The sequence below is a fragment of the Eutrigla gurnardus genome (genome assembly GCF_963514095.1).
Source record: "Eutrigla gurnardus genome assembly, chromosome: 8".
Classification (NCBI taxonomy): domain Eukaryota; kingdom Metazoa; phylum Chordata; class Actinopteri; order Perciformes; family Triglidae; genus Eutrigla; species Eutrigla gurnardus.
This window is the reverse complement of record NC_139922.1, coordinates 20,751,621-20,778,344: the sequence shown is the minus strand read 5'-3', so window position 1 is coordinate 20,778,344 and position 26,724 is coordinate 20,751,621. Positions and strand designations below refer to the sequence as shown.

Below are 26,724 nucleotides of genomic sequence, written 5' to 3'. Positions count from 1 at the left end.
TTTTTTTTTTTTTTTTTTTTATGAACAAGACGGTAAACAGTTTCCGTCTTGTCTTTTTCTTTAACAAGAAGCCTCTTTGTTTCCATCCCACTCAGCCGTCTGGCAGCCTGACAGGGTTCGGTCGGTACTGTCTGGCGTACTCTGGTATCTCTGTCTCCTCTGCTCTCCTAACCCTGCAGGACTGGGGCCATCCATATAGGGGACCGAGTCCTGGCCATCAACGGGGTCAGTCTGAAAGGAAAGCCCCTGAGCGAGGCCATCCATCTCCTGCAGATGGCCGGGGAGTCAGTCACCCTCAAGATAAAAAAACAAGCCGACCGTATGTGTTCGTTTTTTGTGTCCACCCCCCCATCTCAACATATTTCTTTCCTTTTGATTCCTTGTAAAACTATATTCCAGATGTCATTGCAGAAATTAGCCAAAAAGATATTTTAAAAACAGAATAAAAACAAACAAACAAAAAAGAAAAAGGATAAAATAACAGATCAAAGGTGTAGGAATTGATAAGGGTGCATTATGACGCAAACAATAACTTTTTCTTGTCTGTTGTCGTTTGTTTCATTGGCCTCGAACATTATATCCATTTGTCAAATGGTTTTATTGTGTCGGCAGTCTGGCTTTTCTACTCTCCCTTTGTCCTTTCCTGATTGTTCTCCTCTTGATCTTATAGCAAGCGCACTTCGTTTACACAGCGCTTTTCAAAATGTTGCATATCGTTTTACAGGAGAAAGAGAAGCTGAATATATGGTAGTTTAAGTGCATTCATTTAGCTTCGTCTGATGTCTAAATGGGGTCAAATTGATTGTTTTCATAATGACAGGAAGTGCACTACCTCCTGGTTTTAATGATGATTTGACTCCACGTTCATTCCCAGAGTCTGATGGCCAGCGGCTTCCAGACAGAGAAGCTGGGTTTTTAAGTGACACAGAGGATGACCTCACGGACTCCCAGAAGACCAGTAAACACTCGGAGGTCTACTCTGCCACACTGCCCAGTATAGACTCTGCAATGAGCTCCTGGGATAGCTCAGGGTTTGACGCAGGCTACGGTAGCCAAGGTGAGGTCCACTGGACGCTTGCTGCCTATAAATGACCCAGTTCCTGTCTTGCATCCAATGAGTGTATTTTCTTTTGTCTTTCAGGAACATACCTTCACAAAGCGTCTGATATATTGCTCAATCCACACGAGTGGCGACGCACACAGCACAGGAGCCAAACCAGTGCCAGCTCTGCTGGTCCAGTCCACCACGCATCGCTTTACGACAGGAGATTCACTGACGATGACTGGGACAAGATGCCTGGGTAAGTGCTCAGGCCTGCAGCTTCCTTCCTGTCGACATCTTGTTTCATGTCAGTGCAGCATACATAGTTTTTGATTTCACAGTAAAGGGCAAATGTAGTTTAAATCATGTTCTGTGTACAAGCAGTGGTGGAAAGTAACAAATGCACGCAAACTCGATTTGTTGTTTCGGCTACTTGGAAGTTTTTAAGATGTACTTTTTCCCAAAAATTTTTTTTGCACAAACCAAATCAGAAAAAATCGGTGAGTTCATTAAAATAAATGTTTGAGGCTAAAAGAGGTAAAATGTATATCAAGGTTTCACAATAAAAGCAAAGATCCTGGACATTCTACATTTGCCATATTGGCAGTTTCACCTAAAGTCAAGGATCAGAGTACTTTTCCACCACTGTGTATAAATAAAAGCTTCTGTGATTTTCTTTTTTTCCCTCATTGTATTCATTACGAAAACAAACTGCACCGTCTGAATTATTTCTCTTCATTTTGTGTTGTATGCTTTCATGTCCTTTTCTCTTCTTTCTCAGGTATTCTCTCTCTCATCTGCTTTACTAACTGCCCACGAGCTCTTTGATGTTTCACACACATCTTTTTCTTTCACCCCTTGTGCACAAAAAAAAGAGAAAAGTTTCCACAAAAAGCTCCCTTAGCGCCCAAGGATACATCGGCCTTATCTGTCTTTTCACACTTGACTTCTTTTTTTTCTGAACTTTTCTGTCACACGCTTTCGATTTTCTGCTGTTTTTTTCCGGAGTGGGTGGGGGGGGCCCAATGTTACTTTTGTAAAAATGAACTCTATTCAAGGCTTTATCTAATCTAGCAGACTCTTTAGCATTTCCACAAGTGAGAACATTTACAGTAAAACTCTCAATGTGGTCCTGAGAGTTTTTCCAAAGGGATTCTCCAGCACGCGGCCCAAAAACTGCTTTTCCCATGCTGCCTTTCATAAGCGGCGCCGACCACGGGGCGCGCAGGGGCTGCTCTCACGTTCTGGTTCCTGCGTTGTCATAGATTCGTCAGCCCCCCTCGTTGCCATGGCACCCTAAACCAGGAAGACAGCTTCTGGTCCCAGGCTCTGCAGGACCTCGAGACCTGTGGCCAGTCGGAGATTCTCAGGGAGCTGGAGGTAGGCCCGCCTGTCATCAGTGGTCCAACCCCCTTCCTCCACCATCTGCTTTGTCCTACTCATGTATGCATACGCTGGTGTCGGCCTAAACGACCATGCCAGATGAAGCATTATGATAATCGCCAGAGTGAATAATCTGTTATTAAATCTGACAAGACAGGCCGGGTACCTGCTGCCATACTGACCCAGGAAGGCTTTTACTCAATGTCCTGGCCTCTAATCAGGCTCTGTGTACACTTCATGAGATATTATCTGCTGTCCAAAAGGAATCCTTTTTTGTTTCCTTATTTAATACATGATACGCTAATAATCACGTTTGATTTTGTCTTTCAGGCATCTATGACAGGTAGCGCTTTCAGTCTGTACCTAGAGGAAACAAAGACCAACAACGACTCGATGTTTCAGTCTGAAGTTAGTCCCATTAAGAGGGAGGGAATGCATGGAGAGTCTAAGGGGGAAAGCAACCTGAACATGTCTACTGGAGCCAGGGACGTACTGTCCCGGGACAGAAGGGAATACTCTGATATTTTGTCCCCAACCACTCTGGCACTGCACAAGGTAGATCTGTTCGGGGTATGACTTGACTTGATATACTTGCATTGTTTTGCACCCGCAGGTGTGTTTTTTTTTTTTAACAATTTAAAGGGATGAAGAGATGGCTTGCTCATCCTTTGCAACCATTGCAGCACCAAAGCATGGTGTAATCAACAAGCCAACTGGCTGGTCATAGAAAAATCTAACTAAGCTACGAAGTTGTCACATATACATTTTTTTCCCTCGCGGTCCCGGACTGTGCCTGTCGATACAGTGTAACTGGACGCAGTGGACACCTCGCCAGTCGGGACTTGCAGTGTCAAACAAACAAAAACCCATTACCTCAGCGCCTGCACATCTGTGACCGTGGTCTGTGACCGTGGTCTGTGCCCGCGGACTCCCTGAGACGCCTTGTTTGGTGTCACCCATGCATCTCGCCGCGCTGCTGCGTCTGACGGAGTGACTGACTGGGCTGAATGTGACGCCCGAGCGCATAACTGACCTGTGGTGTGGAAATAAAACAATGTTTTGGGTTAACACACCCTACGTGATTCATGGAAAGTAATTTGCTGTCTCACCAATGCGGTTTCCTGTGAATCCTGTTGACCTTGACCAAGAAAACAACTGCAGTGGCTCGGAAAATGAGGAATGTTATTAATTTACTGCTTATCAGACCACAGACATTCAATAATGACACTCTGCCTTACTCCCCATCGCTGGGAGACTAATTTGCCCTGGCACAAGCTAAGCTAACGTGAGCCGGCTAACTAGCCAGCTGCTAAATAAGAAAAATGAATGAACTGAATGTTCCATCCACACACTGTTGTCACAGCGTAGGAAAGCCCATTGCTATCACCAGATTATCAGCCATTAATACGGATTCACCAGATGTTGTGATGTGCTGATAGCTTAATTTCCAGTCCAAAACGTGAGAACAGGCTTGTGCTGTGATTGTAATGCTACACAGTGGTTACGTAAAAAGTGAAGTGGGGGGGCAAGGAGGAAGGTGTGATTTAAAGGCTCGAGTTTTTATATACAAACTCGCGTGTAAAAGCATCTAAATATTTCTGAATACATGCTGTGTTGTACAATCCTTGTGTAACGTTCCGGTCATCTGTGTTTGCAGATATCTATGAGGAAGGACTTCGAGAGCCATGACTTTGGTTTCAGTGTATCAGACGGGCTCCTGGAGAAAGGGGTTTACGTCAACATGATCCGCCCCGATGGCCCCGCTGACCAGGCAGGGTTAAAACCTTTCGACCGCATTCTTCAGGTACTGTTTTAAAGAAATCTCACCAATAAAGCAATAAGCAAAATATCACACTATGCATTTTTTAGAAATGTGAATGCATTTACATGATTGGTTTTTATTTGGTTCAAATCTTCCAGGTGAACAGTGTCAGGACCAGGGACTTGGACTGTTGTCTGACTGTGCCCCTAATTATAGAGGCAGGAGATAGCCTGAACATGGTCATTAGCAGGAATCCGTTGGCAGCGGCGGACACCGGGCTGCCCGACGACTGCGACGACCCCTCAAACTCCCTGTTCTGCTTTCCTGAGCGCAGCAACAGCATCGCCCTGTGACCACAAAGACTGACCCTAGCTTTTTAAATAAAACAAAACACCGGGACCACACACACACTCTCGTCACGCACAGTTTGTCACATGGTACCTCTCAGACGGACCTTCGCACTCACGCAGAGCATCCTCACAGAAACGGTCACTGTCATAGTTACAAGTGCATGTGTTCACCGCTGCCGGTTTTAGTCACTGTGTTCACATGATGTCGTTCACAGGAGGATCTGGCTTCAGGGCAGCCCTCCCCCCACCCCACCCCCACCCCCTTTCCTCTCCAGAAGCAAAGCCACATGCAGGGTTATATAACAGGGGGAGTCATAGCTTCTGCCTGAGCCAGGATGTCAACACACACGCCTCACCTCTGGAGAGTCAAATGCTGCACACATGCACTGCATAAATGCACGATCACTATTTGCTTTAATGACGTTCATGTTTCCATTGAGAACATTTTACCCAATTTTTTTTCCCCTTTTTGTTCCACACAAGACTCGCATGCAATTCTTTCCATGCATATAAAACGCACACACACGTACCGACACACATAAGTGGACTCGAGGTCCAAGGCACATTATGCTTATTTGCGTTATTTCAACCATGACTTGGCTGACTGCCCTCGTTTCCAGGCTCTCCTCCACACTGCCCGCCCTGGAGCAGGGACGGTGCCTTCAAATAGACAGAATGCCCCCCGCTACTTTCCAAGTATCATTCCTTGTATTTTAAAGGTCCTTACATCTCAATATCAGGAATGCTTGTGAAGACACTCTACCCTTTCTGTTTTTGAAGTGGGCGTCCCTTGACCGACAGATAGTTTCTGAATTGTTCCAGAGAAGAGTCCAGTGTTCAGAGACGTGTTGCGTATCGTTCCTGCCTGTTCAGTTTCACATTCTACACGTTTCTTTCCAACACCACATTTGCACAAAGCACGCGCATTTTACGATCTATTACTTCTCGACTCCCTTTCACTTTTGTTTTTTTGTCACCTTTCACTGTGTGAATCTGTATGTAGCATTACACCAGAATGACTTATGGGTTGGTTTTAGGGTCCCATCACTTGTGCTTCCTTGAGTGAGTTGCATCCTTTCCTACACAGGAGGATGAAACTGCCTTTCAGTGTTTAGTGTTTTCACGCCACATAAATCTGGATGATGGTCCTCTCTGGAGTAGCTGTTTTTTCTACCTAGCATGTTAAGCATGCATAAGGTTTGTCCTTGGAAAGTAGCACGTCCTTGTAACAAAACCGTATTGGAGTAATGTCTGTTTGCTCTAACAGGATCATGTGAGAGTGCCCCTCCCCCCTTTTTTATTGAGATGTTTTTAAAGCTTTTGTGTAACACATTTGACTCGCTGATCAAGCTGCATTTCTGGAAATAACCCTGGATGTTGAGATGTTATCAGGCATTTGCGGTGTCTGATTAATCCTTGGGGCTTTTTTTTCTTCTTTTTTTTTTTCAATCCGATTTGAGACTCATATCTTGTATTAAATGTCATGTTGTATACAGAGGCTTATTTTTAAGGTTTTATATTTATTTAATGTATTGCATCTTTATTTTTGCTGTATGATGTATTATTGGTTATTTACAGTACATACAGGTGCAGTATAGTCTTCATGTAAGATGTGATACTGAATGTGGCTGCACAATATTTGGTTGATTTCCACATCCTCCCCGAATAAGTCGGGAATCATTTCAGAGGAGTGTCAAAGAATTATTGGATAATTTTATTTTTGTTATTTAATTTATTATAAACTAAGAAATGTATTTCTTTTTATGAGAATAAAGGTTATGAAACCATAGTTGATTTTGCTCTGGTATCAACACTGTTGTTTAATTTGGCTTTCCCCGCTTAAACGACACACTTACCCAAAAGTTTTGGCAACACTTGGGTGCAATGCAATGAGTTGGTCCACCACTTTAATGCAGACTGAAATGTCTCAACTTTGATTGTTGTGAAATTTGCTTCAAGATGACTTATAACAACGTTGGTGAGCCCCTGACCTTTCCAGCACCATTTCAGGTAGATATCAAAATGTGTCCAAAACTTTGGTTTATGACCAAATACCTGCTCATAATGACTTTTAAAATCTGCCTCAGCTACACTTTAAGTGCTGCCTAGCAATTGTAAGCATGCTAACTTGCTAAATTACATTGGTGAACATGTTAAAAATTATACCTGTTTAACAACAGCAACATTGTCATTGTGAGTATGTTTGCAAGCCAATGTTAGCATTTAGCTAACGTAACCACTAACCACCAGCATTTAGCTAACATAACCACTAACCGCCAGCATTTAGCTAACGTAACCAGCCCCAATAAAGCCTCACTGAGCATGGCTGTGTTAGAATTACAATTCTAACAGCTGTTGTAAGCTGTGTCCAAAATCCATACTAATCCTATACAGTATGCACTATATAAAGCATCATGCTGTACTGTTTTATCTGTTGGTAAAAACAAAAAACACATTTAACAGGAAATTATATGTTATAACGCAAACCTGCTTGTTGTATGTTTTATAGATTTGGGGCGCCGCTCATCAACAAATGGACAGTAGTCTAATTGTCCATCCATATTGTTTGAATCCAAAATCTAAAAAAAATAAACTGGGAGGGACACATTTGGTGTCTTGTTTGTTCTATGAAGGCATGCATATAAATTTTCAGCGACGGCTAAGCTGTAGCTAACGGTGCCGGCAGCGCTAAAGGGATAAATAGCCTAATGGCAAAAGTGCTGGCAGAGCTAACAATGTTTACCCGAGTTGGAACTGGAACTATTTACATATCAAAAAGTTGTTTGGTGCTATATAAATGCTCTGAATGTCAAATTCAGCACCATTGAAAACATTTATTGAATGTTAAGAAAGAGAGCCAACACTAAATTAAAGCTTCTCACTTGACTCTTCACAGAAATGCATCTGCAAGCCCAGGCAACATGATTTCACCAGATCCTGTTCATTTAATTTGGCACTCATGTTGATGATCAAGGTGACGTGAATTTAAGTCTTTTGGGGTTCAGTGCCTCAGGGGCTTAGGCTGGGCACTGTGACCAGAGACATGCCCAAATAAGCCCGTGTCATCCTTGTCTTTGGTGTCAATGCAGTTTCCACCTGCTGGGGGACGTTAGATTGATGGTGAGACGGACAGCCTGAAAAATTTAGGCCATGTGTCAATGACACATCACAGAGATCGGTCAGAGGTTGTCGTCCGGGGGGTGTTGGTATTATCTGCTCAATGGAAGATGTTTAAATGAGTACAGATGGCTATTTCTGGTGTGGAATCAAAACGTATTATGATTTATAGAAGTAGCGTTTTCTCAAGAAAGACAATATTGACTAGAGGCTGTGCTCACACATGCCGAGTGCTTGTAATTAAGTCATCTTGTAAGTTAAGAACTGCAATGATATCCAGCTTGGCGTCATTCCTGCATGGCCTGAACTTCTGTGGAGACACATAAGATGATATCTGACACACATCCCGGAATTTACAGTGTAATTTAGCTGCATGAGAGAGGTGCCAATAAAATACTTTGTTTCCCTATTTAGACGTAGGTGCAGTGAACAGAACTATACAGAACAGGGTTGTAATAATTGGATATTTCGGAGAAAAAGTAACGTATTTTAATTATAACAGAAACCCTAAATATTTCTTTTTTTTTATTAAGTTTTGGGGAAAATACATTAACAATACTTATTCTACAATAATTATTCTGCAGACTTGGTAAAGTGGTTGCTGTACCTTTGAACGGTTTGGCTAACAGCCAACAGAACTACCATCACACACACACACACACACACACACACACACACACACACTGTTGTGCCAGCTCATGATTGTTTTGGACAGTGTTTGGCTAACAGCTAACAAAACTACCATCACACACGCACACTGTTGTGCCAGCTCACTTTTATTGTTTTGGACAGTGTTTGGCTCACGGCTAACAGCTAACGGAACTACCACCACACACACTGTTGTATCTCGCAACAAGCCTCAGTTCAATTGACTTTTTGGCCAGATTGGATGAAATGTCTTATATGACAACTTTGAGTCGATTTACTCCATACATAGCTGATTATATTTGAAGTTTTATAACGTGTGTTTTACGATGCCTTACTGCCCATTGTTGTAGACGGACCTAATTGTAGGTTGAATATACTCAATCTCCAGTACAGAATTGGTCATTGTAGACACACCTGGCAGGCATTTGCACTATCAGTGCACCTTTCTAATTATTTAATGATATCTGGCTCAAAATGTAAATAGATGTATCTTTGTATAAATGTGTATAAATATATTGGTGTCGGATGTACAGATTGGCATTACTCCACTTTACAGGAATTGAAAAGCTTCTGATGTTCAGATTCAGAGAATAAAATAACTTGACACAAAATCCAAAGAAAAAGATGTTTATTTGTAATCTATATAGAAATTATGCAATGTGCATCTGAAAAGGGACAACTGTGAGACAAAAATACTTTGGTTCCATTGAATATCCAAGATTTGAACTGACAAAGCAGCATGATACTGTGGTGGCTCCTCCACCTGATTCAGATTTTGTATCTAACTGCAGGTTGTTGAATTAATGAGCATTATCCTTAATTTGATGGTGCATTTTGATGGAGCAGAGAACGCCAGAGATTCAATGAATAATGCACACTGAAAAATGTAATCCTGGCTCACAATGTAATCAATAATTAGAAAACAAATTGTTTTCAGTAAAATGAATTAATCGGTGATGGTGTTCATATGATGTACAGTATAAAATTGTTACAAAAAGGCATATGTGATTTACAAACAAGTCAACTTCTACAATACAAATGCCTAAACCGAACATTAGAAACTAGAATCCAGTGGTAGTTGTGCAGAGCGCATCTGCTAACGTAATGAGCACAATGGAGAGAGCTGTCAGGGTGTTTTGAAAAAAGTAATGTTTTTACTTTTAAAGTGATGTTCTCACAGATTCTACTAAGAATATTTGATGGCAGATTTCTATTCTATTTTGTCATTGTCTTAGCAAGGAGACAACTAGATACTGTATATCAAAGTTTACAATATCAAAAGGTTAGAAGCTAAAAAATATTTCCTCCTGAAATGTGTTGCAAATGCAACTTCACATACCTTGCAACAATAAAAACAAACACTACAATAAAGGTGAAACGACATATAAAGTGCAAAGAGAGGTTTCAATAAATGCACTGGGACTGAAGTCACACAGGCTGTGTACAAATACTCTAAAAATGCCACTTCCCTTTTCTCCTTACTTCCTCTTCCTTAGCTGTTTTTCTTTTGTATTATGTTGAGGACGGATCTTCTGAATGCATTTCTCACAGTATTTGGCCAATGCCTTGTTCAACTTTTAGCTTAAAAGGATGTCAAGCAAGATTAACTCTATACACTGCATATTTCCACCAAGCATGTTATGGATTTGTACTCTGAGAGACGTGGGTGGCTCACTTCCGCCGCTCGTGAAGTTACATTCGTTTTAACTGTAGGGATGAACAACAACAAGATATTAGAAGTAAGCTTGGGCAACTTGACTGCCACAATCACCGGAGGGTGTTTAGACCCCTTCTACCTTTTTACGTGGTTAATTACTCGTTTAGTTTACGGAATTTACGTGAAATGAGAATTTCATCTTTTCTTCTATGACAGCAAAAAATCTCATCTCTTCTCCGGAATCAACAGAAAGGTAGTAAACATTGAACATTTTCTATCTCAAAAAGCCTAAACTGAGATCAGTGCCAACTACAGCAACAACAATTTTAACATCAACAATATCGATATAGTAAAAAATAAAAAAAAATTACAAGAGAAAAAAAAACATTACAACAATAATATATAATTTCTGTTCATAGAAATCAAACCAGAGTATCTCTAACGTGAATATATTGGACGATGTAAACCTACCATTATCAAAGTTAGCAAATATGATAACACAGAAAGCACATCAATTTTATTCCTCTCACAGAGAGCGCTCACATCGTTGTTTCGACAACGGTGTGGGTGGGCTTGATCAAGCCATTGTTCCCGTTTGGGTCCAGGGGCTGTGTCAGCTCGCTGCCCTTCAAGTTGTACTCTTTCGGGCGAGAGCTCACGCCTGACTTCGCCGGGGCTGCCACTGCTTTGATCCTCTGAGGGAAGGAGATGAGGAGAATGATAATCACAAACTAGGGCTCAATGTGACGGCTATCAAAAAAGGCAAACATCTTAATTCAACATCTGTATTTGTGCATGTTGCCACGTATGCATGCTAAAATTTTAAATGTCCAGGAGACGTTAGCTTAGCATAAAGACAGGAACTAAGGGGAACAGCTAGGCTGGTTGCCTGGCAACCTTGTGGTAAAAAAGGGGAGATTTGTCTTCGGACGTGACGGAGTACAAAGCAAGGGTCACTTTAGCTTTGGAGGAAGTAACCTTAGTTAGCAACAAATCTTTATTTTGTTTATTTATCTCACGATTATACTTAAAAATGTTGCATTGTTCAAGTCAGAATTTGTCAAAACTAGACTGAGTGTCAAACATGGCAGTTTTATCGCTTCTTTACTGTTTAGCTCCTTTTACAGTAAATGTGGATGGAAATGTAAGCTAGCAATGCTAATGAGAACTAGCCTACTGATGCCTCAGTCACTCATGTGACTCTTTAAAACTTTTGTACCAATTAAACAAACTAGTAAACTAAGCTAACCATATCCTGGCTTGGGTTTCATATTTAGGGTACCGGCACTTCTAACCCTTGGCAAGAAAGCTAATAAGCGCATTTCTTAAAAGTTTTTTAACTATTCCTTTAAAGGATAAAAAGCAACAAACTCACCTCGATCAGGGGTCCCTCAGACTGTAAGATCTTGATGACCATCACCATGGGGATGCAGATCATGGAGGACAGGGCCAAAACCCAGCCCAGGCCAATGGCCCAGTCTGGGTACTCATACACCTTGTTATAAGTCAAGGGCTTGTACTTCACCAGGGAGAAGACAAAGCAGCCCTGGGAAACAAACACATGCCTATTTTAGTACAAGTTGTCTGCGACCTTGAACGTTCAACTATCAGCATTTTCCACATGTCGTCAACAATATCTCGTCCAACAAATAAAAGTGACACTAAAATGCTGACGCTCATCTCTCACCATGCAGAGGACAGGAGTGATTATGGTCCAGCTCCATTTCATCCATGGGTTTGGTCTGTAGCCAATCATATCCTCAACGCCATCGTAGAAATTATCCACTCCTATCCAACACAAAGAATAATATTTTTGGGACAACGTTTTACTTTTACTCCCTACATTTTAAAACAATATCTGTACTTTCTACTCTTTACATTTTCAAAACAGGCTTATTACTTTAGGTTTAATGCATTTGAGGGGAATTACTATAACTTTCTTATTAATATGATTCAGTTAAACTTACAAAAAATGGATATGTTTTACTTTATACTTTGAGTACATTTCAGAGGCTGTACTTTTTCACTTTCAATTTCTGAAGTTGACTCAGTACTTCTACTTTTACCAGGGTCTTTTTGAACACAAGTATCTGAACTTCTATTTGAGTATAGGGTGTCTGTCCCATTGACACCTCTGTATATATACTGTACATAAAATATCAACACCTTGTACTGTTCCTGTGTTATTGTTTGCAACAGCAGAATGACCTGCATGACTTCACAAATGAGCCCCTTATCTCTGTTGTCTAATCTTAACTGCAGCACATAGCTTATTTCCACTGGCCATGTACCTACTGTTATAGCATAAACAGTCAGTAGATCTCGTGATAATAACATAATACCAACATCTTAGTAAAATAAAAAACTAAAAACAAAATAAAAGAGAAAAAAAAGATTTTGTGAAGGAGATTTTTGTCTCCTTTATTTAATTTGATGTTTTAAAAATGTCCTGAAATCTAAATTATTAAAACAAACAATAACATTAAATTATTTTTCTCATCACTAGGATTTAATATGGTGGGAAGCAACCCTGGAAAGCCAATCACAATGTAGCGAGGGGGGGAGGGGGGTCAACACCATCCCCAACCCCCTCCTCACCACGCCCCTGCATGCAGTTAAGTTATTTTCTTACCGACGTGGGAAGAACCACAAGGACACCTTTGTTTACCAACAAAGAGTTCATTTGTGCTTTTTGTTTTTTCAAACTTTAACTACTTTGATAAACGACACACATTACATAAAAGCCACTTACCATAAACCCAGGCTACAGCAATGCATTCAAAGAATGCGACCCACAAAAGGCACACACCACTGGCTGCATAGTAGTCAAAGAGTTGAAACACGTACATGCCACCCTGGAAGAAGAAAAGACACATTAATTACCCCCTCTGATATGTGTAACGATAGAAAGTCACAGCGATAGAAGGGGGCATTAAAGCAGAGTGGGGTCTGTGGGCGGTGGGTGTTGAAAGCTGTGCACAAGAATGCTGGCACCCTACCAATCGAGGCAGAGTTCAACAGGTGCTGAGACGCCATTGAGGCACGGTTAACGGCTAAACGGAAAATGGCATTCCAAATTGTTCCATTCAGACACACAGGATGTGAGTGGTGAATGTGGTAGGAAGCCATATTTGGTCGTAACAATGAAGCGGCTGACAGGCGAGTGGAAAGTCTGTGGCGTTATCTCCGCCGTTGATCCGAATACGCTGACTGTCTTTTCCTTTTCTAAACAGGACAAGCAGAAGAAGCAAGGAGCACTGAGGCTCCGATGGAGTGACTGTTGGCAAACTTACTTTCGTTACCATGGCGAGTCCCAGGAGATAGCTGCAGCAACACATCACAGCTATAAAGATCTCCCGTCGGTATCCCTTCCTTAGGACGGCCGGATATAGATCCACAATGGAGGTGATCTGTCCTTCCACTTCGACAAACTGTGGGGAACAAAAGGGACTGTTAAGCGACTTTTTGCGCACATATTTTTTTGTGTACATGCAGTTCTTGTTTTGCCCCTGCAGTGATTAGAGAGGGAGAGCTGAATGAGAGCCGTCTTTGTTGAGCAGTAATGAGAATTTAAACACTGCAGCACTGGTGTTGCTACCAAGACACAACAGAAACAAAACAATAGTGAATCACTGTCTCCGTCTCGCCATCTGTGTCTCAATCGTGCTCCCCTGTGTCTCCCCGTTGCCTCACAGGCTGCACAATGTCTTAACAAAATTGTGAAATTGTTAAATTGTTCCTATTTGCAAAGCTTCTTTGTTGTGTGGAAAAAAAAACCCAAACAAAAGCTCCTCACATGACTGTGGCATGTAATGTGCGAGCGATGTTAACAATATGTAGCATTCAGGGCTGCCGAGCTCCATGAAATTTATGGTCAAGAAATGCACCCACACACACACAGACATACACGTATACACACTGTAACTGGCAACATCTCTCTCATGGAAATAGCCCCATGAGTATTTACATGTGCACGGCCTGATCTCGCAGTTGGCTGAGATGTTTAGCCGGCCATGTGCAGGACTGAGTTAGCACAGGAGTAGAATTACACTTGGAGGCAGGAAATGTGATATGACCGGCGAATCCCTCCGGTGCACACTTGTGTTTTGTCTACCTAGATTATCTTCATCAAAGCTCTGATTCCTATCAAAGCTCGGTGGCTCGCATGCAAGCTATCACAATGACTTCTTCTTACTAAATGTTGGCCTTATCACCTTCTTAAAAACTTAATTTGTGGGATCACAGGGCATTAAAAGGACTGTAATCACACAGCGCGGTCTAGTTTCATAGTAAAATGCCTTTGTGGCAGCGGGCTGCTTTACTTGACTTGTCAGATATCTGATACCTCGGGAGACGTGAGATGTGGATCAGAGAGACACTAAATGTGTTTTACACATTGGTGCTGGCAGGAGCCAAACCAACCCATGGGAACTGGAAGGTGTCTGTGGGAAGTTAACTGGCAGTCCACCGACTAACTATCCTGCACTAGAAATTATTGACCTGGCTGTCGAGGCCCAGAAGCAGCAGCATGATGAAGAAGAGGACGGCCCAGAGGGTTGGCATTGGCATCATGGACACGGCTTTAGGGTAGGCGATGAAGGCCAAACCAGGACCTGGAGGGAGAACATAGTGGGGATGGGAAGAAGGGGAGAAGGACGGAATTAATATTTCTATCTGATTGCAGCTTGGACGACATGAGTGGATTGGAAAAATGGTGTAAAGATTGAGCTAGAGTGGCTGAGCGGGGTCTGGCAACGACCTACAGGATATACAAACTCACGTGTCCGACATGGGATGAACTGAGGGTTTATTATGTGTTGGCTCTATGTGTTGAGTGACTATGAGGAAATACAGTGCTTTTTCATGCTCTAGTGTCCTGTATGTGTTAACTTGCAGGAATTATCAACAATAGTCAAGTCTACACATTGTCTCTTTTACACTATAAATATTACATGCTGTTTATACTGTACATAAACATACCAGATCATTCTACTGCATGTACTATTCATTTGATTATATACTGTACATATCATAGCTGCTTTACATGTTGTATATTGATTGACATTTAACTCCACGTGCATCTGGCAGGATCCTTATCTGCATTCCTGGTACTTACTGTGAGCAGTAACAATAAAGTGGAATTTAACAAAGCAGATGAGGACTGCAGCCAAGCAATCAACCATATGATCAGGATATAATAAAGGCATGAGGCACAAAGTCTGCAGTCACATAAACTAGTGCTCCAGAACAGCCGAGCAAAATGTCACTTATTTCTACGTGGAGAAAAAAAGCCCTTTCATTCGTTTTTTTTTTCTCTTTCATATATGATGGAATATCTTGTATCTACACACTAACATGCCATCACAGAATTACTGCCACAATTTTTATTTCACATGATTTATATTCAAGTTGCAGTCTTAAACGAAAGCAAGAGTTCAATGTGAAACTGAACAGAGCGAGCATGCTGAAAGAAGATGCATCCTTCAAAAGTCCACATGAGAGGATAAAGGAGGGCAGAAATGGAACCGGTGGCATCAACATCGGGAGATCCGCAGCTTTGTTAACAGAACTGGGCTTACAGTGCAGCGCTGCTGGTCAGAAATATCACCTCAGGATGCCAGTGCACATACGGTAGAGTACGTACCAATCTAGGCAATGTCCCCCTGGTCCTAAAGCTACTAAATGACATGAAGACACCGCGTGCCACTGAACATGAGTAGTAATCATGAGAATAGTTGGCTCTTTAAAGTCGAGCTGAAACAAGATCAAAAAGGTATCCAGCTTTCAACTTATTTCAGAGTTAAACAGGATCGGCGGGCAGGATATGACCTTCTCTAGATCCGTGCAGAGCCGAATGGTGGATGTCATGATATTATCGGTTGAAATTGTTTGTTGCTAGCTGATATTTTGTTTTCCAGGAAGAGATCAATCATGGATTTTGAGTTAAAAATAAATTAAATGGTATTTTTCGGTGCAGAATAGGACCGGGAAGGTGATGTAAAAAGGGTTTAAAAGGCATTTTTCAATTCAGCTCAACTGTATCATACATTGTGTAGCACACAGCACCAATGCCATGTCATCTGTCCTCAGAAAAGTTTTCACACTGAAGTCACAATTCTGTTTCAGTGAGGCTCATATTCAAGGAGTGTGCAATTGCCGATACCTCTACATTTCAGCATCATCGTTTCCGAGACTATTTATGTTTTTAACTGTCTTTTCTTTTCTTTTTTTGGCAACAGCGCCCACCATCACTGCTGCCATGACCTTGGACCCTCGTACCTGACTCTGCCACATCGGCAATGTCCACCCCTTGTTCTTGTGCCATGAAGCCCAGGACGGAAAATATTGCGAAGCCAGACACAAAACTGGTACCGCTGTTGAGGCCTCCCAGCAGCAAACAGTCCCTATGTCACACATATGTCATGGGAGGTTGTTAATGAACACAGGCGGAACCGAAGTTCCCATTTTCTTTTTTCACGCAACCGTCTCTGACACGAGTTGCTGTCACTACTACAGTCCCACTCCCCCCAGTGGATGTAAGACTCACCTGTAACAGTTGTATTTGTATTTGTTGTAGCTCCCCAGTGACGTCATGGCTCCCAGGCAAATGGCGTACGAGAAGAAAATCTGGGTTCCCGCATCAATCCACACCTGAGGAGACAGAGTAAGAGGGGATTTTCAAACGCAGCAATGGAAAATAGCCAAGTGCAATAATTACTACTACTTTAAGCCCCGTTTTGGGTCTCCACCATCTCAGCAGCTAAATGCTCCACTGGGTTTACCAGCAATTCGCTATTGTAACCATGTTTACATTCAACTGTCAAGTGGCTTTTAAGCGAACTTGTAGCCTAATCATGTGATCCATTGCTCATATCAAAAATATTGCTACCATTAATTACATTTTCCACATAAAGCAGCAAAGCTTGAGTTAACCACAGATCTTATTTCAGGCATCTAACCTTAATCCCCACTGACTTTGAGAAAAGGGAAGAAGGAAGAGTTGTTGATCCTACCTCTGGGTCTTGTAGGCGGGTCAGGTTAGGGTAAAGGTAGAATTTGATCCCTTCAGATGCGCCGGGCAGCGTCACTCCACGAATCAACAGCACAATCAGCATCACAAATGGGAAAGTCGCTGTTATGTACACCACCTAGACAGGACAAAGGAACGATAAACCAAAATACTCACACATACACTACTTCCTCTTATGATTACAATGATAAGATGATTTAGCTGCTAGGACAGACATGTTCTTCTCTGTGGAAGTCTAATTCAAAAGACGTGCAGCAGTCTGCGGCCGTCTATGAAATCATCTCTTACATGCTTCCATATTATGACAAATTCATTCAAAGTCAAGGTTTCTAGGATCATTAACTGACACTGACTCGTATAAGTTGACCACACTAGCTGTTTGCTGTCAGTATAAAGAGGCTAATCACACCCACCATAAGCTGCCGCTACAAAAACCTGCATGTGACGTGTACTGGTGGTGCCTTTTAACAGCATTTCCACAACACAACTGAGAGCATCCTATTCAAAATACTCTCGTCCATACACTAACATGAAAGCATTATTACGAAACTGGTTTTCCAGGATGTGTGGGAACCCTGATTCGGCTGCCAAAAGATGTCATGATGAGGGTTTGAGATGCATGCCCAATGGAGTAAAACAATGGTGGATTTGAATGTACACTAATCAATGAGCCTTGCATTATACATGGAAATAAACCCACAAGAAGAGCTCAAAATTTTCCGCACAGAGCTCCTCCTGTTGGCTCCGGCCCCGTTGTATCCCGCTGACAGAAACGGAGAGAGGGCTGAGGAGCGGCAGTCAACTGGTTTTGCAGCCGACAGTGAGTCTGGCCAACAAGAAAAACTTCCAGGACAGCGCAGAAGCTTGTGTCTCTAAATCAACCAAATTAACTGCTTTCCAAGCATGTGGCTTTTCTCTGAGCAACAGCATTTTGTCACCGAAAAAAAAGAAAGGAGGAAAGAAAAAGTAAAGGCCAAACGGCATCCAGGCAGCACAATAAGTACAGGATGTGTCTATGCTTCAGCACTCACTTTCCCAGTGGACTTGACTCCCTTCCAGATGCAGAAGAAGCAGATAACCCAGACTGCCAGGAGACACAGGGCCAAGTCCCACTTCAGGGGCCCGATGTCCTCGATCCCGTCGGAGATGCTCAGGACGTTGCGTCTGCGGAGGACACAGATGTGCAGAGCAGGTTAACAGAAGAGGTTATCTCGTATGTTCTCAAACAAGGAAGTAGATCATGTGACAACTCTAGACCATGACACAGACGTCAAAAGTGTTAAGTCTGTGCTGTTCTGCTGCTCTGAGACTGAACTCCAGAGACTGAAAACGGTGAGATGAATATTTGGAAAAGCTTTTAAGGTTTTGACATCTAAGTGTCTGATGGTCCACACGTGACAAAGTTCTAACACGTGACAAAGCAAATGAGTAAGAAAGAGCCAAACTCTGAGGTGATGCATTTCAGGTCCAAGTCATAGCGTCTTGGACCTCTGTGCTGCGAGTATTCCCCAGCGAAACGGAATTTACAAGCGAGCGGTGTGCGGTTACAAGAGGGACTTAAATCAAATGCTTCGCACTTGATTGGAGCTCTAAAAAAGTGGGCGGGCTTAGAATGTAGCTTGATACGGAGTTACAGAGGACTACACCTCACGTGTAAGCTTAAAGTTAAAGTCGCTTACATCAGACAAAGGACAGACTCAGTTTCCTGTATCTGTGTCACATGGGTTTGGCTACTTCCTCGCCAACAACATTTTTCAAAAGCCACATATCTTTGGAACATTCTGACACTTAAATGATACAAATTGGGGGCGAAAAGCTAACTTTGTTCGAGACACAAGATCTGGCTAATGTTCAGGAACAACCTAGCTAACTGTGTACATATATAATGTTAGCAAAAGAAAATATAATATAATGCAAACATTTCAGAAGTGGCTTTCATCCACCCATACATTTACCAAACGCAATCCAAACACAAGTGTTTGATAAAGGGGAGGCGAATACGCCTTGACCACGCCCACTTTGGAGACTGTGCACCGTTTCAAAGCACTGAGCTTGTAATCATCTTTGTTTTACAGCATCGTTGCTTATGTAAGAAAACTTGACTTTACATTATTATTTACATATTTTGTTTTACAGGAAGAAAAGACGGTTGGATTTTGACCAAATTAAATACCAAGAAAATACCTCCAATTTGTTTTTTTTGCATGTAATGTTAGATAGGAGCACAAATGACCAGGGACGTTATCTAAGCAAGATAAAAACAAAAATAACATGTTTTTCATTTCATGTCGACTGTGAAAGGTGCTGCACAAATACAGTTGAAGATAAACTGGCAGTAAACTAAAAGTAAACTGTGCCTTTTGTAGGAATTGTGCCTGTTCAAACATATTTACGCAAGTAAGATAAAGAGGCTGTGTTACTTTAGTATATTTGTGTGTGTGTGTGTGTGTGTGTGTGTGTGTGTGTGTGTGTGTGTGTAGCTAGGCAAGCTGTCAGCGAATACTCACTCCCAGAACTCGGTGACGGGGGAGGTATAGTTGGTAATGTTGGCTGCTAGCATCAGGGTCTTGTTCTTGCGGACTGTGTCCTCTATACAGTATTCTGTGTTCCAGGGCTGATTGCATTTTGCCCAGGGGAGCTCCGGCTGAAAACACTGAAACAGGTAGTAGAGTCCCCAAGCCAAGATGACGATGTAGTAGACGTTCAGTAGAGATACGATCACAAAAGAGGCATAGCCAATACCTGGAGAGGGGAAAAAAAGATTTAATATGAGATATCATCCAAGAAAGAGTTACGATTAGGGATGGGAGGATTTCACATGGTAAACAAATAAGAAATAGCCCCTAAAGCATACCCTGCTTTATCATCTATTTGACCCTAAATGGACCATAATTTACTAAATGAGCATCATACTGTATTGGAGAAGACTTAAAACTAGAGATTGAGACCATAAAGTCATGTTTACATCGTTAATGAGATAATAAATCAGAGTCAGAATCAAAGTTGGGTCATTTTCTCATTGACTTCCATATAATCAGACTTATTTTTGCAACCAGAGGAGTCGCCCCCTGATGGCCAGGCGAGAGAATGTTTTAGACTTCAATTTCAGACCTTGATGTGTGTAAAAATGTACTTCTGACCCCACCCAACCACGCCCACCAGTGAGGTCAGAGATTTTTCACAGATTTTTTTCAGTGTAGACATTGCATGAGGTGGTAGAGCTTTAAAAAGCTATCACAAATATAAATAATAACTAGCAACTCTTTATCATCTCAAAGAACCCGTACCCTAAACGTCATGAGCTCAACGCTGCTATCTACTGTTATAATGTCCTTAGTGTTTTAACCCTATTTTTAGATGACTTTGCCAGGAACCTGGACACAGAAATCCCCTGTACTCTTCTACTGCTCAAGAGTATTTTTAAACTCATCATCGCCGTCACCCCCACCGCAGTCAACGCTGTGACAGGTGTGTGTGTGTGTGTGTGTGTGTGTGTGTGTGTGCACTCGACTGTGAGCCTAATTGCAGGGAGTAAAGTCATGAAATTCACCGTGTGCTGAAACACATGGAGGGGACGGACCGACAATGGGGAGGTTTGTGACTGGCCAGATTTGCGGCCACTTGTGGTATTTTCTCTGCCGTGCCAGACGCTGTGGCAGCTGGACAGACAGCAGCCTCAGCGCTCCTTGAATAGCGGAGACCGTCAGCAGCTGCTAGAGATCCGGTAAAGCTCAGCTTCCTCTCTTTTCATGTCATGTCCCGCGTGTGAACATGAGTAAGCGTCACGGCAGCTGCTGAAGGTGCGGTGCGTCACTGCTTGTCTATGTCTGTCACTCAAAAGTTCCAAGGGTGGGGGGGGGGGTATACGTGCTTAATAGGTGATCTCAGATCAGGGCAACCAGACCCTGACAACACGGTCGCAGAAGACAAACGGTACTTAAAATACATACATGTATATAAGCAGAGACCAAACTAAAAATATTGCCTTTTCACACACGTGTTTTCGGCTGCATGAGACTGTTGCCAGGCAACTTGCTGTTTATTTTGCGAGTGTAGTTTCCATGGCAACTCATCAATCCTTCATACATACAAAACCTGCAATCTCGGCGCAACCTTTAAGCATGCAGCGTTTGTATATTTACATAGAAGTGTGACCCTAGTGTTAAGGTATACTATTATCATTCAGAGATAGGGATATTTTATCCTTTTTTTCTATATATTTATATAGTATTCACCTATTTTTTCACTACTCGTGTATATAACACAACAGTCCTGTCTATTCTTTAACTTCATTCCTCCAGCTTTGTTGTCCTTTTCCCAAGCTGTTATTTCTATGAAAGTACACTGAGAAAGATGCTGTAGTCGAGCAAGTAAAACTGGCCCAATTATGACAGGAGGGGATGTAGGCAAATTAACAAATTAGGATTTTACTCAGCATCGACTATTGCATATTCTTGTCAGTGATGATTTGTGCTGTGATGTGTCTGTTTATGTGAACACGTGTGGTGTCCGTGAGCTTCGACTGACCGGTGAAGATGGGACAGATCTTGGCCCAGCAGGTGATCCCTCCTTCAGAGGTGTACTGGCCCAGCGCAACCTCCAGGAAGAACACAGGCAAGCCGCCCCCGAACAGGAAGATGAAGTAAGGGATGAGAAACGCGCCTGGGGAAATGGACACAGAAAGTCAGTCACCAGCTACATTTTTCTTTTTTTGTTGGCTTAACGTCTATCGTGTATGTTCTGCCTACCTCCACCATTTTTATAACAAAGATAAGGGAATCGCCAGACGTTTCCTAATCCAACGAAGCCTCCGGCCACGGACAGGACAAAGTCGAGCTTACTGGCCCACTTCTCCCTCTGAGGAGCCTTGCCTTCAGCCTCGTCCTCAGGGCGCGTGCCTGGGCTTTTCCCCGGTGAAGGTTTCAGGGTGTCCTTGTGGAAGTCCTTCAAGCATTGGAGCTTCTCTTTTTGTGCCATGCTTTGCACAGCAAAAAAAAGAAGAAAAAAAAAATAGGGAAAAGGACACGTAAGATGGAGACGGGAAAAAAAGACAAAGAGCGAGACAGAGGTGACACGAATAGGGAGGAGCTTTGGGGAGATAATGCTGTCTCCTGATTGCGTTACAGCAGGCTGTGGAACCACCAAGTACATGTTATACATTACTATCTTGCTAATCTGAACAACTGATGCATGAAGGTCATTCGGACTAGAGAAATGAGAGCTGATTTGCATTGAAACAAGGAATATCACACAATGTATGTTCTTTATCGGTCTCAATCATTCAATCAACCAACCAGGAGGAAAAAACGTCTCTATGTTCTGCTGCAAATCTACCCCTCAAACAGCAGAACATCTCCGTTTTCCAACTTCACTCTCGGGTCTCAGGGTGTATTTTTCTGCTCAGAGGGGGGCACATTGTCACTGACGGAAAAGGAAGGGAATGTTTGGACACGATACCCGCCTTTTAGACCTCGCCTGACCCTGCAGGAATATTTCATTCATTCATTCATTCCAAGCTCTCTCTTACGTGACCGTATCAGCAACAAGTCGGTACTCCTTAGTCCAAATTTAGCAAAGAAGATATCCCCCTGCATTCCCAAAGCCCTGGCTGCCCTCAAGATGATACAGCTTAAGTTCGCTTGAGTGTTTACACTGTAAACCGCCTTTCCAAGAAAGACAGGATTTGTTAATACTGACAAGGTCTCCTATTTCCCTGCATGAGCCAAAGAGGAGAAACGAAACCGTAATAGGACTGGAATAACTATGAAAGACGTGCCAGGAACTGTGATTTAAGCTCCCAGCTAGCATATCATTAAGAACAAAAGAGGGACAATGAGAGAGCTAGAAATCATTGTAAGATACGAGATGAACTGCAAAACCAGTGGTTCTTTAAAAGAACAGAGCAACTCCAAATACTTCCCCTTAAATCCCATAGACTTCTGTTTTTTTGTGGAAGCTCAGATAAAAGAACAACTTGTCCCAAGAAGCGTCAAGCTTCCAAAGTATTAATCTGAGTATCTAATCTTGGTTCGTGTTGTAAAACAAAGCTTAAAACTGTGAGATGTTTAAAAATGGACAGCATGTCCTGGATTAGGAATGGGTACTTTTTTTCTCCTTTTTCTTTTTTTTTTTTAAACAACAACCACATTGAAAGGAATATATTCCTTCACATTCCTACCGGGAAACTTCTTCACGTAATCAATGCTTGAATAACAAGCCCTCCGTCCCCCCCTTGTGCATACAGAGAGCCCATAATTTTCGAGGATTTTTCTCTTCCTGTTATGCATGACAAGTCAACTTGAACCGCTTTCCATTCTCAGACCTCCTTACATAACTGGATCAGTTCTTGCCCACTCAGTCTCATCCTGTTTTCCTCACCCCTCTTTATCTCTCGTCTCCCCCCTTTTCCCCTCGTCTGCTCAGCGTATGCTTTCACCTGCCTGCATGGTGCCTGCATGCCTGTCTGCCAGCCAGATAAGACTTAAAACAAACTGTCCTTTGGATTTAAACCAGATACACTTGACTACACATTCTTCAACCTTTTTTAAAAAAACACACACACAATATTATCGTTGCATAAATCCTCATCGATGTTAAATCACAAGATAACAATAAAATGAAGCTCTTTTCCTATTTATCTAAAACTAACACACAATAGCCAACACAGCATAACTTTTCATTTCAGTCCATTCATGCAGAAACAAACACACATGCAAAACCTAAAGAGAAAAAAGAAAAAATCTATTTTCTAGCAAAGCAGTTTAGAAAACTTACATTTCCTTCATGGCTGCGACTATGTATAGAGTTCCTCTCTCTCAGCTGTCACCATTCCTCTGTACTGAATGGCTTTATGCCGACACGGGTCACAAGAAGTGGAGCTGACAGCAGGGCCCGCCCCTTGGCTAAAGACAATTAAATCCAAAGTGGAGATTGGACGCAGCTTTTGCCGTGACGGACAACTCAGGTACCAACGTGGGAGACTGTAAATTTCCACTTCTTACTACTACGCCCACAAACATACACACAGCCAAATGGTGGTGGGGGTGAGTATGTGACACACACACACACACACACACACACACACACACACACACACACACTCATGTTGGGAGAGACAGAGGACAAGTCAGAGGTTGGTCCAACACTGGTTGTTGGCTTTGACTTATGATCTTGTACAAATGGATGAACTGAGCTGAACTGAAAAGCAGCATTGAGAGTTCTTTTTTTTTTTTTTTTAAGCACAAACGGCGCCAAAATATGAAGCAAGGTTTCATACCAAGCCCTGTTTTAACATCCCCACGCTGCCACTCCCAAACATCTTTGTGTGAAAAACTATTTTTATTTGCACGTACGCCGTGATAATTCCTGGTATGCTGGACATTTCGCCTCGCTGGCCCTCCATTCTCTCATGACATGCGGTTTGTTATCTGTGAAATGTAAACAAGTACAGTATCAGCTTATAACAACTCCTAATAAGGCAATGCGTCTCTCTCTCTCTCTCTCTCTCTCTCTCTGCTCGTCTGTTACAATGCCATTCACCGCTGCGAGGGCTCACAATGGCCGGACAAAAGCTGGCATGCAAGAGTCAATTAACAACTCGTGAATTTCTCGACAGGATTTTCAGAGTTAAATGGGGATGGGCGGGGGGGGGTCAGCAGATGATGAGCCGCCGTTCAAACACACCTCTGACACCTCTTTGCTTCACACGACGCCATAATCCGTCATTTTTTGGACAGTGTCATGCAGTGTATACTATTTTTGGTTATGTAACCTTTGACGGACGCGGCCTAATCTATTGTGCAAGAGATCACAGGATTTGTATTTGGAAGGTAGATGCTTGCGGCAGAAAGAGAGCCCGTTTCATGTGGGGCAGCTCATGGAATCGAACAGAGATTCTTTTAATAAGGTGAAAACCTTGTGGCGTTTCTTTATAACCCTTTGCTCGCAGTAAGTCCGTGATTATGTAGTTAGTTATGGTTGAATCATGCTTTTCGAAGTGAATCTGTGTTATTGCTTTTCAGTCTTCCACCTCAAAATCTACAGTTTTGTTTTGGTTTCATTGTGACTTTTCGTTTAAGATTTCATATGTATTTTTTGGGCGTATTTTTTGGGCGTAGTGTACCATGCGCCAGAGACAAAACCTATTGGGAAATCTTAAGGTCAAAAAGCCACAATGAAACCAAAACAAAACTGTAGAAATGTGAGAGTTATTGTGCCGTGTTTGAGGACACACATGAATCCAGGAAACAGTGCTGGAAAAGTCAATTCAACAGTATTATTGATAGATTATTAATTTTGCAGAAACATTTAGTTAAAACATGGTTACAGCTGGAAAACTACAAGCTGTTTTTTAAATATCATGAGCACATTTCACATAAAAATATTGAGAAAGTCAAGTTTTTTCAGTAGTGGGTAAAATGATGGTCACAATAAAAAAAAAAACACTCCTTTTGTTGTTGTTGTTGTGGCAGGGGACACTCGGGAAACCCCCTTTACTCCGGGACCCCATTTTGGGAACTTTCAGCACCTGCAGCTAAAAGAGGTGCAGCGACCCCTCAGGTTTTATCCTGCTGACTAGGCGGATTGGGGTTATAAAAGGACACACACGTCAATCAATCATACACTGGAGACAGTGGAGACAGAAGTAGGTTAAGCATGCGCCACTGGTGGACACCAGTAGACTCTCAGGATGCTAGCAGGGCTGGGCGATGTGGTGAAAATCATATCCCAATATTTTTTTTAACAAATTCCTTGATACTGATACTGCAACAAGATTGTAGGGTTGACGATTGGTGCTTTTACAAAAATAATTATATGAGGATTTTTATAAATAATCATCAGCAATGTGGATAAAGTGGGTAAAAGCAAATACAATCCCACATCACTATATATATATATATATATATATATATAAACACACACGATATATTGCCTAGCCTAATGCAAAGACATGAATTCACGCATCCCTTAAATTATTAAGTGTATGACTTGTTGGAGGGTGAAATCCCTGGAGTCTGCAGGAGACAGACAGGAGACTGGACCCCGCCTGCAAACAAACACTCACACAATCACACATGTCACTGTAAAGTCGGGGCTGCGCCTGAACGCATCACTTGCAGACCTCCAAAAAATGCTCAGAGAGAAACGAGGAACAAAGTCTTATCAGCTATAAACACAGGAAACTGGGCTCAAAGGCCAAAGCTGAGGGGGTTTCTTTATAGGCAACCAATATTTGCTTAAGTTGTTTCTTTAAGTCGGGTTTAAAAAAAAAAATCCACCAGGATTTAGATTTTTTTTTTGTTAAGTGGAAACAGCATGGGGATAAAATAGCACACAGCATCACGCCAAACAAAACGAAAGCAAATGTTTATATTATAAAATAAAATAAACCAGTGTAACCGATGTTCAACATCAAATCACGGCGATACATGACTATTTAACATGCAGCGTTTAAAAAAAAAAAACACAAAAAAAAACAAGAACGCTAGTTCAGAAGCGGATAGCTATATAGTTTTTCTATCCATCATCTTTTTTTTCATATTTTTAAATGAAAACCCGCAATTTAATGACTTGCTACGTAAAAGAAGATGCTGAATTACCTGTCTTGGTTTTACTAAGCGGCCCGTTGTTCCTCGTTTCTGTTGCCTTCGCTTTAACGCTGAGTGAAACAATTTAATATCAGTTTGAGTGGAAAATCACCAGCTTCTCCATGCAAGAACTTCTTAAAGCGACAGT

At 42.1% G+C, this 26,724-nt stretch overlaps 2 protein-coding genes across 7 annotated transcripts in view; one reads left to right on the top strand and one right to left on the bottom strand.

Annotated features, from left to right (window-relative positions):
• LOC311017726 (glutamate receptor-interacting protein 2-like) overlaps positions 1-6,289 on the top strand; it is a 31,829-nt gene extending 25,540 nt beyond the window's left edge. For 2 of the 5 annotated variants that reach the window (XM_084016277.1, XM_084016278.1), the window contains exons 18-24: positions 180-319; positions 875-1,057; positions 1,142-1,301; positions 2,308-2,422; positions 2,756-2,980; positions 4,083-4,229; positions 4,346-6,289. In XM_084016277.1, coding sequence (XP_083872403.1) covers positions 180-319; positions 875-1,057; positions 1,142-1,301; positions 2,308-2,422; positions 2,756-2,980; positions 4,083-4,229; positions 4,346-4,540 — 1,165 coding nt within the window. In that variant the 3' untranslated portion in view covers positions 4,541-6,289. Of the gene's footprint in view, positions 1-179; positions 320-874; positions 1,058-1,141; positions 1,302-1,823; positions 2,423-2,755; positions 2,981-4,082; positions 4,230-4,345 lie in introns of those variants that run through there. The other 3 variants (XM_084016279.1, XM_084016280.1, XM_084016281.1) reach the window with 2 other exon arrangements.
• Positions 6,290-8,913: 2,624 nt separating this feature from the next.
• On the bottom strand, positions 8,914-26,724 carry slc6a6b (solute carrier family 6 member 6b). Of its 2 annotated transcripts, none has more exons than XM_084015231.1 (14): positions 26,589-26,724; positions 21,738-21,967; positions 21,517-21,651; positions 19,497-19,731; positions 18,021-18,153; positions 16,973-17,107; positions 16,507-16,610; positions 16,239-16,363; positions 14,460-14,572; positions 13,253-13,390; positions 12,712-12,814; positions 11,647-11,747; positions 11,335-11,505; positions 8,914-10,654 (listed from the first exon to the last, which is right to left on the bottom strand). In XM_084015231.1, exons 2-14 carry the CDS (start codon positions 21,964-21,966, stop codon positions 10,499-10,501), a joined length of 1,878 nt encoding a protein of 625 aa, XP_083871357.1. In that variant the 5' UTR covers position 21,967; positions 26,589-26,724; the 3' UTR covers positions 8,914-10,498. The 2 variants fall into 2 exon arrangements, with proteins under 2 accessions (XP_083871357.1, XP_083871356.1); XM_084015230.1 differs by lacking the exon at positions 26,589-26,724 and adding an exon at positions 23,764-24,011.